Source organism: Canis lupus, chromosome 11, assembly GCF_003254725.2.
Source record: "Canis lupus dingo isolate Sandy chromosome 11, ASM325472v2, whole genome shotgun sequence".
NCBI lineage: Eukaryota > Metazoa > Chordata > Mammalia > Carnivora > Canidae > Canis > Canis lupus.
Window position 1 is genome coordinate 36,349,259 of NC_064253.1, and position 15,138 is coordinate 36,364,396.

Sequence of the window (15,138 nt, forward strand, 5' to 3'; positions counted from 1 at the left end):
ATAGAAAAACCTGCAATTTTTTAAATTATCTTTTAAAATTTTTATTAAATCCTGCACATCCACAACCAGTTAATTCTACATATAGTAAGCAAACATTTACTTGCCGGATACTAACAGATTTTATTACTCTGGCATATATGTATTTCAGAAATACAATTTGACATCAGGGGAATCCCTGGGTGGCGCAGCGGTTTAGCGCCTGCCTTTGGCCCAGGGCGCGATCCTGGAGACCCGGGATCAAATCCCACGTCAGGCTCCCGGTACATGGAGCCTGCTTCTCCCTCTGCCTGTGTCTCTGCCTCTCTCTCTCTCTCTATCATAAATAAATAAAAATTAAAAAAAATAAAAAAAAACAATTTGACATCAGTATAACATTCAGCAACACACTTAATATTCATCTATGCCGTCCACACGTATACTCAAAACTATAAAAAACAACATACCAGGTATTACTACAGTATGAAAATATAACACTAAACCAATCTCTACTATCACCCACCAAATTTCAATAAAACATACTACTCTGTATACTCCCTTCCCAATAAGGAAGTTGCAAAGTGTCAGTTTCTTACAGATGTCCTCCCCTCCACACAAACACACTCCATTAGATCTAATGATCACTGTCCTCTGTACACAAAAATGTCTTGTCAGTGACTGGTTGCTGTTCATGGACATAGTAAAGCTGCAAAGATCAAAGCACAAACATAAGTCCTTTACATGAAAATATTTTTTACAAAGAATATTCTCATAGGATAAAAAGTATCGCTCAAATGCTCACATAATTTCTAGGTTTATAAACTGTTTACTTTTTAATATCACTTAGAGTTAATGTATCCTGAAGTTAATATGTTAATCTATCGAAAACCAATTCAAACACATATAATGTTGTGGTTCCAATCACCACTCTGAATGAAAGGAAAATGTGAACTATCCATTGAACTTCCAAAAGCATACCTGTTAACATATGTACACGGTGATAGAATAAACTTCCCTAATCCACTAGAGAGTGAAATGTGTATTACAGGGAGATTAGATACCACAGGACAGAAAACTGAGTGACTTTCTTCATAATGTCTGTATTGTTCCAGTTAATTACCTTATGTCCCCAAACCCTGATACCAAGAATATGACTGTTATTCTACAAGTAGCATTAATTTTTCTCTTCAATGTTAACAAAATGTTTCATTTAATATAATGAAATGTATATATAACCAAAAATCAAGTATCTGGTAAATACAAAATTTTCTACCATGCTAATCTTTACAAATGATTTTAAATTCTCCACAGAATTTTTTTTAAGATTTTATTTACTTATTCATGAGAGACACAGATAGAGAGAGGCAGAGACACAGAGGAGAAACAGGCTGCATGCAGGAAGCCCGACACAGGACTTGATCCCAGGACTCCAGGATCATGCCTTGGGCCAAAGGCAGGCGCTAAACCCCTGAGCCACCCCGGGATCTCCTCTACAGAATTTTCAAAAAGAAAAAAGTAAATCCTCAAGATAGGAGATTCAATTTTAAATCAACTACTATTTATACATGTAAACACTGATAAGGGGAAAAATACATACTCTCCACATTTATATTTGATTAACCATCTAATTAAGTTGTTACTGAATGAATAATGAAACTTTTATCCAAAATAACTGGCAAAGGCCAAAAATAGACAATGCAGTTAAGCAAGAAGGGCCCATTAGAATACCAGAGAAGCAATTATTTCAACGGAAATAAATCTAGGTCTTTAATGGCATGAATAAAGAGAAAATCAGAACTTTAAGGGAACAGTTGTCCTTTTTTATTCAACAATGATACAACATAGCTGCCTCCAAATTAATTTACCTTTCATTTGTTTTCAAGTTTCTCTAATTCAACTATGAGGTATTTAAATTACAATATTTGCCAGGTGGGATCCCTGGGTGGTGCAGCGGTTTAGCGCCTGCCTTTGGCTCAGGGCGAGATCCTGGAGACCCAGGATCGAATCCCACGTCGGGCTCCCAGTGCATGGAGCCTGCTTCTCCCTCTGCCTATGTCTCTGCCTCTCTCTCTCTCTGTGTGTGTGTGTGACTATCATAAATAAATAAAAATTTTAAAATAAAAATAAAAAAAATATTTGCCAGGTAAACTTTAAAACAAGCTCATGTTTCCCAATGTGCCATGCCAGATTTGAACATGGTATTTATTTAAAACTTAACTGGACCAAGTTAGTTTGGGTTTGAGAGCATACAATAATTTTCCATTTTAAGCACTGTTGGTTGTTTTTCTAGTTACGACAGAATGTCTAGAAAGACAAATTTTCCCAATTTTTTCCCCTTTCCTTTTGAGGTATTTATAAAACCCGAAAAATTATTTCTAGGTACTTAATTCCACCCTCCAGGAAATGAAGTGTCTCTCTTACACAGAACACCCAGAATACTTTCAAAATCAATGATAATTAAGAAACATCAAATTCGGACCAGGGTATCACACAAGTAACTAAGAGTCATCATCTTTTGGCTATTAAATGGCATATTTCTTGTCCCCCTACGTACTACCAAGAGTTCTTTATCTATACAGTAGATGTACTCTCTTAATGTAAGCTTTACTCTTCTGAGGATAAGATAAATCTGAGTTTTAAAGGCAAAGGGCAGCAAAAGAAAAGACAAATGGGACTACATCAAACTTAACTTCTATACTGCGAAGGAAGTTATCAAGAGAGTGAAAACACATACTAAATGGACAAAAACATTATTTTTGTAAATCGTATTTCTGGGAAGGGATTAATATCCAGAATATATAAGGAACTCCTAAACTCAAAAACAACAAAATAATCTGATTTAAAAATGGGCAAATGACTTGAATAGACATTTCTCCAAATATGTGTGTGTGTGTGTGTGTGTGTGTATAAATGGCCAAGAAGTATATAAAATGGATCCTCAACAACACTAATGACCAGGAATTACAAATCAAAACCACAAGAGATATCACCTCACTCCTTCTGAAAGACCATTATTAAAGAAGAAAAAGGAGGACGCCTGGGTGGCTCAGCAGTTTAGCGCTTGCCTTCGGCCCAGGGTGTGATCCAGGAGTCCGGGGTCAAGTCCCACGTCCAGCTCCCTGCATGGAGCCTGTTTCTCCCTCTGCCTGTGTCTCTGTCTCTCTCTGTGTGTCTCTCAATGAATAAATAAATAAAATCTCTGGGCAGCCCGGATGGCTCAGCAGTTTCAGCCCAGGGCCTGACCTGGAGACCCAGGATCGAGTCCCATGTCGGGCTCCCTGCATGGAGCCTGTTCTCCCTCTGTGTCTCTGCTTCTCTCTCTCTTTCTGTCTCTCATGAATAAATAGAATCTTAAATAAAATCTTTTTAAAAAAAGAAAAAACAAGTGTTGGCAAAAATGTGGAACTTCTGTGTTTTGGTGGGAATATAAAATAGGGCAGCAGTTATGGAAAATAGTAGGAAGGTTCTTCAAAAAATTAAAAATAGAATTACTTTATGATCCAGCAACCCCATTTCTGGATATATATACAAATGAACTGAAAGCACAATCTTGCAGTTATTTGCACATCTGTGTTCACAGCAGCATTTATTCACAAAAGCCGAGAGGTAGACTCAACCTAAATCTCCATCTAGATGAATGGATAAAGAAAATGTGGTATGTAACGTACAATGAAATATTATTCAATCTTTTTTAAAAAGATTTGAGAGACAGAGAGTGCACACGGGCAAGCAAGGGGGCATGGCAGAGGGAGAGAGAGAAGCAGACTCCACTGAGCAGGGAGCCCAAGGGGAGCTGGATCCCAGGACTCTGAAATGATGACCTGAGCCAAAGGTAGATGCTTAACCAAATGGAGCCACCCAGGCACCCATGAAATATTACTCAATCTTAAAAAAGAAGAAAATCCTGTCATGTGCTATAACACTGGAAGAACCTCAAGAACATTATGCTAAATGAAATAAGACCATTACAGAAAGATATATGCTGAATTATTCTACTCATATGAACTATTTAAAATAGTAAAACTCGGGCAACCCGGTGGCTCAGTGGTTTGGCGCCTGCCTTTGGCCTGGGGTGTGATCCTGGGGACCTGGGATGGAGTCCCACGTCGGGCTCCCTGCATGGACCCTGCTTCTCCCTCTGCCTGTGTCTCTGCCTCTCTTTCTCTCTCTCTCTCTCTCTCTCTCTCATGAATAAATAAAAATCTTCAAAAAATAAAATAGTAAAACTCTTAGAAAGTAAACTGGTGGTTGCAGGGACTGTGAAGAGGGGGAAGATGGGAGTTGTTCTTCAGTAGGTAACAGTTTCAGTATTACAAGATGGCAAAGTTCTAAAAATGTACTACACAAAAAAATGCAGTTAATACTGTCTATAATATACACTTAATGTTTAAGTTGTTCAATTTTTTTAAAGATTTATAAAAAAAAAGATTTATTTATGAGAGACACAAAGAGAGAGAGAGAGAGAGGCAGAGACACAGGCAGAGGGAGAAGCAGGCTCCATGCAGGGAGCCCGATGCGGGATTTGATCCCGGGTCTCCATAATCACGCCCTGGGCCGAGGGCAGGTGCTCAACTGCTGAGCCACCCAGGGATCCCTTAAGTTGTTCAATTTCATGTTATGCTTTCTACCACACATTTTTAAATAAACTAATGAACCAAGAATAGTGAAACAATCCTGAAAAAGAAGAACAAAGTTGGAACACATTTGTCAGTTAAAAACTTAATGCAAAACTATAGTAATTTTGACAGTGTGGTACTTGGCAAAGAAGAGACACACTAACCAATGGAACAAAATGGAGAGTCAGAAATAAACCCTCACATCTACAGTCAAATAATTTTTTAACAAATGTGCCATGATAATTCAATGGGGTTAAGAATTTTTTTTCCAACAAATAGTGTTGGGAACAACTGGATATCCATATTCAAAAGAAAGAAGTTAGATCCCTACTTCATATTATACACAAAAGTTAATCCAAATAAAGACCTAAATGTGTAAGTTCAAACTGTAAGATTCTTAGAAGAAAACAAGGGTAAATCTTTAGGACCTTAGGTTAGACAATGCTCCTTAGCACACCAAAAACACAAATGACAAAAGAAAAAATAAGTTGGACTTCATCAAAATTTAAAGTGTCTATGCTTCAAAGGACACCATCAAAAAAAATTTACAAGAAACCCACAAGAGAGAAAATTTTTGCAAATTCTGTATCTAATAAAGGACTTGTGTCCAGAGTATATAAACAGCTCTTAAAACTTAACAGTGAAAAGACAAATAACCTAAGTGAAAAATGGGTAAAGGATTTAAGAGACAGTTCTCTTTTATTTTAAGATTTTATTTATTTATTCATAGAGACACAGAGAGAGAGAGAGGCAGAGAGAGAAGCAGGCTCCATGCAGAGAGCCTGACGTGGGACTTGATCCAGGGTCTCCAGGATCACGCCCTGGGCTGCAGGCGGCGCTAAACCACGCACCACGGGGGCTGCCCGACAGTTCTCTTTTATATAGACATCTACAAATGGCCCAATAAGCACACAAAAAGATGTTCAACATCATAAGCCATCAGGGAAATGCAAATCAAAACCACTGCACACCCACCAGCATGGTTAAAATTAAAAAAAAAAAAACAGCAACAAAGTTTGGGAGGATGTAGACATTAGAAAATTCACACACCATTGGTAGAAATGTAAAAGGATGCAGCTGCTTTGGAAAATGGTATGGCAGTTCCTCAAAAGTTAAAGACAGAGTTGTCACATGACTTAGCAATTCCACCCCTAGGTATATATCCAACAGAAATGAAAACAAAATATTGGTATATAAATGTTCACAGAACCGAAAGGTGCATCCCTGGGTGAATAAATAAAAGGTGCTATATCCATAATATAAAATATTAATTGCACATTTTTAACAGGTGAATTGTTTGGTATATTACATGTCAATACAATTATTAAAAATAGTAATCTGCCATGATTATATAGTCCTATCACATAAAATATAAAATATTCCAATTCAAAAATAACTTAGAATTCACCAAACTCACTTGTTTTACAAATGATGAAATGGAAGCTTTCAAACCTGGATGGAATAGCATGGGGCCTGTTTTGAAATCCAGTTCCAGGGCTATTCTCACTGTGCAGTAGATAATGATGCACTAGCTCCCTGCACTTAGATAATGACTGGATGAAGAAGAGGCCCAGGGTTCCTATAGAAAGTAGCTACTGCCATGTATTCTTTTTCTCTTTAATTACCATATAGCTTTGGCCTACTTCCAGGGTCTATTTTGAGGGGGGGGGAGGGGGTACAGCTAACATTATAGCCTACAAGTCTCTCTTTCCTCTTCTACTTCACCCAACACAAACCATAATGAATGGAAACAGGACAGTTAGAAGAGGAAGGTTAATACCCTCTTGCCTTATCTGTGAGAAGGCTACCATGTCTCCTCAGATGATCAAGAGAGATTCATCTAAATATAATGTAAACAGAATTTTCACCCAATGAGCAAGAGACTGGAACATGCCCTGGATGGGCACTTAGCTATCAACTATTGAATTTATATTTCCCTGGAAGAAAGCATCCCATCTGAGGGAAGGAGTGTGAAAAATAGCTCAGCTCTCTTCCCTGAAACAAGGATAACTAAGCCAATTAATACATTCACAAGACATCATGAAAAACTTCAAATACAACTATTAAGAAGCCTTGGCTAAAAAAGGTAGGGTCAAGTAAAAAACGATGAATAACTTTACAGGGATTGGGTAATAATATATTTGCAAAGTTACTGGAGAGCCCTGAAAGAGTTTGGTAAAATCACAAAAATTATTTAAATGGGAAAGACAGAATTGTTTGATTCACATAGATTTTCCTTGTGAAAAGAAACTTTTGGTAAAGAGAGATGAGGTATTATGATCTACTATTTTCTATTTACATGTTTTGAAAAATTCTTAAAAAGTAATTCTATGAGTCTTCTATGTCAAAGTAGTATTTTCCAATGCAAAATCTGCAAATATTTGTCCTTATTATGACTTGAAAATGATCTGATATTCATCCTTTTCTTCCTTTACAATGAGGCAACAAAGCAAAGACAAAGAATCAAGTGATAACACTAGGCTATGTTAGAGGGATATAAAAGGGGGAAATAGCACAGGAAAATTAATAGGACACATTCCTTTTATACAGACTTTAAAACATATGCATCTATAAAATATCAGTTTTTCCTAGATATATAAGACAAACTGTTAATAGATCCATTAATATACACAATTCAATTAGCATAAAAAATAGTTACACTAGTCACCAGAAATACTTTTGTCCTCTGAAAGATTAAAAACTGAAAATAAGACTTTTCATTGCTGTCAAACGTATTCAGTTTTCCCCTCAAATGAAGTTTAGATGAAAACAATGTGACTGACAAGCTCCAGCACAGGCAAATCTTGGCAGCCCTCAACTCTGTCTATCTCCTTGGCCTGTTAAGCAAAATTCCTTCACAAACTGTTGGTCTTTGCAATAACTCCTACAAAGCTCATTACTGCCAGCATCGGCCTATCCCCCATGTTGTGCATTTATCCCTGGGATGCATATCAACATGTGGCACATGTCCTTGACATGCACAGAAGAGCTGCACCCCAGGACAGCAGCACGCATGACAATAGTGTCGACTCTTACTTCTTTATGGTTGCTGGGATGTAACCGAGAAATCTAATAACTGTGACAGTGGGGCCTTTGGGTTTTTCCTTGCATTTCTAGACAGTGAAGCTGCACAGACACTAATGAAAGGTTAAATGAATAGGAATAGTTGACAAGAGGTACAATAAAGAAGGAGCTTGGTAATCCACAGACACTGAGCAGAGATCCTTGGCTCAAGCAGAGAAAGGACAGCACATCGTCGAGTCACAATATTTAAAACAGCTTGCTATACACAGAGGCTTTTGTGTCTGGGTACACGTCTGGCTTTGGACTAAAAAAAAAAAAAGGATACTGAAAAGGAATTTCAGCATGGGGCACTTTGGCAAATGTAAGGTCATAATAAGAGAAAAATGTTTTGTGTGGGTTGTTACATCTTTGTACTAAACACAAAAAAGCTGGAACTATGAACTCATGAACCACAAGTTCCAAGACAATACTGTACATTTTGACAACTACAACTATTAAATACTGTATCTAGAGAGCTGGTTTGATGTGATTCCCACTGGTAAGATATACATCCAATGACTCATTTAGCAGTTCCACATTCGGCCTTCCTTGTGGAAGAATTCCTGATACTTATCTTAGAGTTTTAGAGTCAAGTTCTAGTTTTCTGAGAACATGATTTGTTACGAATATCACCAGAACTCTCCAGCCATCTTCCATTCATTGCAAAACACCCCAGCCGCTTACTAGAAGGAAACTGAATGTATCATGCTAGCAATGTGTGAAGTATACAAGGCAAGCTTTTTGTAATTTCAAGTGACTGTAAAAGTGAAATGTCCTCAACTAACATTCTTAATTATTGAATTTTCTTATTTTTATTTTTTTTAGTTTAGTGTCCTCACTACACCTTAAGAGACGGTTGTATACCTTGGGGAACTGATTTTAAAATTATAATAGCAAAACTATTAAAAAATCACCAAGGAAAAAAAATGTTCCAGAATTACAAGGGAAAAATTAAAATATAAAAATAAAAATAAAAAAGACATTGTTAGGTACTTTTTAAAAAAAGAAAAAAGAAAAAAGTTACAACTCTGCTACGGCATAAACTTAAAAACTGATTATCTGTAAAATCATCCTATGCATATGCATGAAGTTAGTATATAGGTTCACAATAAATGGTAAAAGCATACTGAGAACATGTTTTAAAACAAGGGAGCCTCTTTGAACAGCCAAATTAAATTATAGCTGAACTCTTGAGTGTACTGAGGGTTCTAATAAGCAACAAATAAAGACTTTTATTGGCTGGCAACATAATGAGAGTTACTGTGTGAAAGATGAAAAAAAAAAGACAAATCTGGGTAGTTTATCTCACTGGATTATATTATTTACCTAAATGGTAAATAAGGTTGTCCCAAGTAATGCTACTAAAAACTAGTATATAAATATTAAAGCAGTTATGATCAATGACCCTTTAATGTAAACATATCACAAATTTTAGTGGAAAGACTGATAAACAACTGTGAAATTAAAAAATATTGAATTTAATACCTCTTAAGTTCTATTTCTTTACATTTAACTTTACTTATTGATTCCTAATATATTAGCCTTATAAATGGTTTACTATATTATGCTTATAAATGAAGCATTTATTCTAAAGGAGTCTTCCCTCTAGAGTAAGGCAGTTGTATGTAGAACTACTTCAAAACCATTATTTACAGAAAGGAGGTTGTCCTTAGTGAACTGAAAGAAGGTATTCCCCTCCTCAGTGATTTGGTAGGAAGTTACTTTTAAAAGAACTTTGAAGAGTGGCCTCCTAACAGAACTCCTTCAGTTGGCAAAACAACAAACAGTATTTAGCAAACCAAATCAGATTTAAGGTGTATTTGGTTGCATTTTGCTTGATCTTCAAATTACATAAAAGGCAGAACCCTAGAATTCTTAGGTGACTACCTAACTGTTCTTGTAGAAAGTTGTTGCTTCTGTCACAGCTTAAAAAAAAAAAAAATACAAACAAACCCAATAGCACCTCCAAGCCTAAACATTAAGCCAGTATTCATTATCTACTCTTTTCCTACAACATTCTGATTGCCAGAGTGATTTTTTTTTAACCTTAAGTATATCTAATAAAATCATAAGGCTCCCTCTAGCTCTTTAGAGAGGAGTTTACTAACCAAGGATCCTATGTAATCCCCAACCAACAGAAAAGATTTGAGGCTGCCTCCCCTTCCACAAGAAATGTTTTCAACTGTTTCTTGCAAGGATGTAGATGGTAAATGAGACCATCTGCAGGGGAATTCAGAAAGCACTGCTCCTTATATCCACATTAACTTAATCTATTAATTGCTTCCAACCTAAGCTTTATATAGAAAATTATAGAGTGAAACTTTAACCTGTTTAAACTACATATACATTCCCAACTTGCATTTATCAAGCTAGTTAAAAGTAATTTTCGTGTCAAAAAACATGTATGAATATCTACAGAAATTCAAATCTGTGATCCAGTCTCAGTTCTAAAAACCTACATCTAAATGCAGAATCTTGAAATTAAAAAAAAAATTACGAACAATGTATCTGTGGGATTTCCATAAAACAAAAGATTCTGATGGTCACTGTAGAAAACATTTCCACATGCCATAGTATTTACACACAACACTGGTAATACCTTTCTTAATTGCTTAATCTTTTCTGAGTTTCAGCATTGGGTATTTTAGGATTGCAGTTATTTAGAAGGGTATATAAATAATACAGTTAAGTACACCACTGATATTTAATTTATCTTATAATAGCCATAAAAGCTCCATAGTCGTCTGGCAAATCATTTCAAACAAGTGAATACGAAAAATGCTAAACTGAAAAAAAAAAAAAAAAAAACCTTAACTGACCTCCTCAGACTCACAAGGGCCATCTTTCACATACTTAAGGAATATTTATAGTGGTGATGAACCTTAACTATAAAATGAAAAATAAAAGGAATCACTGACTTCAAGTCACCACCTATTCTGGTCTCCCTTAATATAAGAAATATTCCCAGGAACAACAAAAAGAATAGCTCCCTCCACCCCCAACCCCCGCCCCTTTTTGAGCTAGTGTCCAATTTCTTCTTTTCTGAACAGCTGTATTATCCAACTTAAGTTGCTCTGCTAATTTCAGTCCCACAAGGACTAACTTGGAAGGCAAAAAAATACAAGAAAAGATCAATTTGCTGGGAAAGATCAAATGAGAAAACTGTGGGGACAGCACCAGGTCAGCGTGTGGAGAACTAAGCAGACCTGTTCTTCATTAACTGTGGCTCTCTGGGGATGTCACACACTACCTGTCCGTGGGCTTTATTGAACCGCCTAACCCGCCTCTCTGTTCCATTCTTCTGGGCCCAAGTGAATCATATCCTGCTGCTGACAAGTTAGCAGGGGACTGCAGCTGCAACATGAAAGTACTTTTCTTTCTTGTCTAAATCAGGCAGATTTTTGAAAAGACGACACAGCATTGACTCGTGACATGGCAAGATGAAACGAGAGGTCTGGGCCGGTCTTGGAGCTGTGCAGATAAAAGTAATCAAATGACACTCCTGGAATGCAAATTGGCATTCTTGACTGCAGCAATTGCACAACCATGAAACATCCCTGACAGCAAGCAAGATTAGGACAAAATGTTATGTAAAGCACTGAACTCAAAAACTCTCACTTGAAAATTCAAACTGTAACACTTACATTTTAATATAGCAATAGTCAGCTCTGCTTTTGTCTGCTTCTTTTCGTAATCACCTATCCCTGCCTGGCAGATCTCTTACATTTCCGGTAGAAGAGGAAAAAAAAATAGGTATTGAGAATGTATAACTGTTATTAATATTTTCTCAATATTTATTTTTTTAAAAATCACAGGAGGTTGACTCTTGTTCAAAGTTTTACGTGCAAACAACACCGAACTTAATATTCTCAAGGGGTAAGAAAAGACGGTCTCAAACGTTTCTCACAAGATACTCAGAGTTCACATTCAGGTTCAGTATCATTTCCCTCAGGTGAAGATACTCTTGTACTTCGGTAGAGTGATTAGCAATCTGGATTTTAAATACTCTGCTCTCCGAGGGAACAGAAAGAGTAGCTACAACTAAGAACTTCATTAAGGCTGAACAGTTTAAAATGAAACAGCTACAAATATAACATAAAAACACAGATACACTGTAAACGTTCACAAGGGATTTTGTGTGTGTGTGAGCGCGTGAGTCCAAAGGGTAAAAAGGAAGTTCTATTAACTTGTATAAGGTCTCACTACTCTTTGAGTAGGTCTTCAAATCAGACACACTACATAATAGCGCCAGAAATAAATTCCTCCAGTTAAAACACGTATGTGTGTGCGCGCGCAGTTAACATCTGAAAACTGCAGAATACAAAGCGGTGGATAACAAATGGGTTTAGCCACTTTTCAAAATGATTAGTATTTGGGAATAGATGAGCGGGCAAACAGAATGCAGGCTGGGGGAAAGGGAAGAAAAATAATACCTACAACCGGGTTTTATACAGTGTTCTTGCGTAAGATGCCACTGGAAGAAAAACTCAAGCACTAAACAGATATATTTAATACTTTGTTTTGACGCCTCCACTTAAAACACAGGTTCCCAGCATTGCAACTGTCCACGAAGTACGATAAATAAATAAATAAGTAAGTAAATGAATAAATAAATAAATAAGGCAGGCCACTTTCTGCCACTTTAATCCTGGGTACCCAGGATCATTTTATGATGTCTTTCGTACAACAGCTTGACTCTAGGGTAAATGGGAACCACTATAAATCGCACGCTGCTTTCAAAACCACTTTAATTTCTGTCAGCGTTACTGTAACCACAGTCTTGGGCGCACGCTACTTTGTGTGTGTGTGTGTGTGTGTGTGTGTGTGCGCGCGCGCGCCCGCGCCTGCATCTGACAGTCGCATCTCCTACACTCCGGTTGTGACTTTGATCACTGAAACAAGAGATGTCACATTCGGGGAGGGTGGGGGGAAGGGAAGAAAATAACCCACGCCAACCCGCTATCTCTCCCTTTTCCCTACATACTCCATCTCCATGCAGAACCCGGTGGGTGAGCTCGCCAAGTTGGGGGGTAAGGAACGACGGCAGCACTGGGTGGAAGCAAACTGAAGGGAAGGGAGCGGTCCAACCCCATTTCTAACAAACCACTTCCCCCGAAAGCGGACGGGGCGCTCATCCGCTGGCGGACTCCCTGCAGAGACGCCGCTTCGAGGACACGGGGGCTTGTGCTCCAACCTCGCCTTCCCATCTCCTCCACCACTTGCACTTGGAACTTTTCTTAGCCTCACTACGCGGGAGGGGGGGGGGGAGCTCATCCACGGTTTGTTTTTTTACCTTTTTATTTTATTATTATTTTTTATTATTATTTATTTATTTATTTTTTTTTTTTTTTTGGCAAATCCTGCCCCCTCCCCGGGCCCCACATGCCACCCTGCAGCCAATGTGTAAGTAAAACAAACGGGCTCCTTTAAAACTGCACCTCGGAAAAAACATCCCCGTTGTCCGTCGGGTGCAGGCTCCCGCCCCAGGGTTCGCGCACTGCCCGCCAGGCGCCGGGGGGGCACGTCCTACGCATCTCCCCCTGCATCTCCCAAGGGAGGGTTCGCGAACTCGCCGGGGAGAGCCGCAGGGGAGGGGGGAGGGGGGCGCCAAGGTGCCGGGGCCGGCGGCCGCGTCCCCGCCGCGCGGCGCACCAGCGCGCCCCGGCGCCCACGCCCAGCCGCCCGGCCCTCACTCGCGGGCAAGTTTTAAAAGTTACCGTTGTCCGAAAACGCTCTCCTCTCCGCCCCGAGCTCGCCGCGGCGCTCCATTCATCCCGCGCCTCCCCTCCGCCCCGCCGCCGCGGCCGCGGCCGCCCCGGCCCGTCCCCACTCCCTGGAGCCCCGGGCGCCCGCCGGCCGCTCACCTTTCCTCGCCCGCCGCGGGAGGGGGCGAACTTCCCGAGCCCCTCACACTCACACACACTCACACACACTCACACCCCCACGCGCGCGCACGCAGCCCTCCCACCCCGAGCCCTCCTCGCAAACTTGGGCCAAGTTGAGGGGAGATCTCGGGAGCACGGCAGGGGCCAGGTTGGGCTGAGGTGCTGGTCGGCTGCCCGCCCTCCTCAGCGCCCCCCGCCCCCCGCCCCGTCCCCCTCACGCCGCCGGACTTGAGGCAAACGCGGCCCCCGGGCGGCCCCGGGGGCGCGCGGGCGCGGGGGCTCCCGTCTGACCAAGTCTAGAATAAAAAGGAAAGGAGGGTGGAAACTTCTTACCATCTCGGCATGCTGGTTGTCAAGTGCGGCCCCCGCCTCTTGGTCTCCTCTTAGCGGCCGCGCCTGGACCAGCCCCTCGGCCGCCTCTCGCTCCTGCTGTCTCGGCCTTTCTTTCCCTCCCCCTCCCGATTTCCTCCGGGCCGCCGCTCTCGCCGCCTCCGCCTCTCCCCGCCCGCCCGCCCGCCCGCCCGCGCGCGCCCTCGCCGCGGCCCCTCTGCGCTCAGGTGACTGATTTACACACGCGCCAGGGTCGCCCTCGCTCTCCGAGTCGGAGCCGGCAGCGTCCCCCCAGCTCCTCGGGACAGGAAAGAAAGAAAAAGAGAGAGAAAGAAAAAAAAAAAAGACATAAAGAAAGAAAGAAAAGAAAAGAGGAACGGACTGTCCCGGGTGGGGGCTGCTGCGGGGGCCGGGGGGCGGGGGAGAGGCCGGCGGGCGAGGTGACCCGGGGCGCGTTTGCAAGCCTCCCAAGTTGCTCCTCTCTGCAAAACTGTCGTGACTACAATGTTGCTTCCCTTTTGCAAAATATCAGCGGGTTAGTTTTGTTGTTGTTGGTCCTCAGATTTCCAGGGGTTTCGTGAGGGAGGATGTGTATTTCTCCCCCCGCCGCCGCCCCGTTACTGCCCCCCCCCCGCCCCGGGTCGCGGTGGGAAATGGGAAAAACAACTTTGGCGCCCCCCCCCCCCCCGCCCGCCCGCCCGGGGGTGCGGGCGTGGAGTGGAGGTGGCCGCCAGCGCCCAGCTGTCAGAGAGACACGCCGAGGAAAGGGCGCGAACTTTATTCCGACTGCAGCGAACCGCGGCGTCGCCTTCCTTTCCGGGCGCTCGCGGGTCTCGGGCCGCTCCGCGCGGCTCCTCCTCGCGCGCCGCCGCCGCCGCCGCCGCCGCCTCCTCGCCGTGTCGGCCGCCGCCGCTCCCGCGCCCTCGGCCCCGTCAGCCCGCGTGGTCCGCGCGCCGCAGGACGGAAGGTGAGGGAAGCGGAGGAGACCCCGGGGACACACACTCGGGGCGGAACGTGCTGGCGACAAGGCACAAAGTTGCGCGCGGCACCGGGCGGGGGGAGGGGAGGGAGAGTTGCCGGTGGCGGCGTGTGCTGTGGCGGCCCAGACGCCGGCTCGCGGCGAGGGCTTCCTTCCCCTTCCCTCGTCTGGGCCGCGCGGGCCGCGGGCGGGACACGGCCGGGAGAGGGGAAGGGGAGCGCCGCCTCTCCGGGGGGCCCTCGGCGGACTCGCGGCGCCCCGGCCCGCACACGCACGGACGCTGAAGGAC

General features: G+C 42.1%; 1 protein-coding gene across 5 annotated transcripts in view; it reads right to left on the bottom strand.

Moving 5' to 3' along the window:
• The window catches only part of BNC2 (basonuclin 2), a 438,856-nt gene extending 424,832 nt beyond the window's left edge, over positions 1-14,024 (bottom strand). For all 5 annotated transcript variants that reach the window (XM_025432667.3, XM_035697029.2, XM_025432660.3 and 2 more), the window contains exon 1: positions 13,874-14,024. In XM_025432667.3, coding sequence (XP_025288452.1) covers positions 13,874-13,876 — 3 coding nt within the window. In that variant the 5' untranslated portion in view covers positions 13,877-14,024. The remainder of the gene's footprint in view (positions 1-13,873) is intronic.
• Between the last annotated feature and the right edge of the window lie 1,114 nt (positions 14,025-15,138).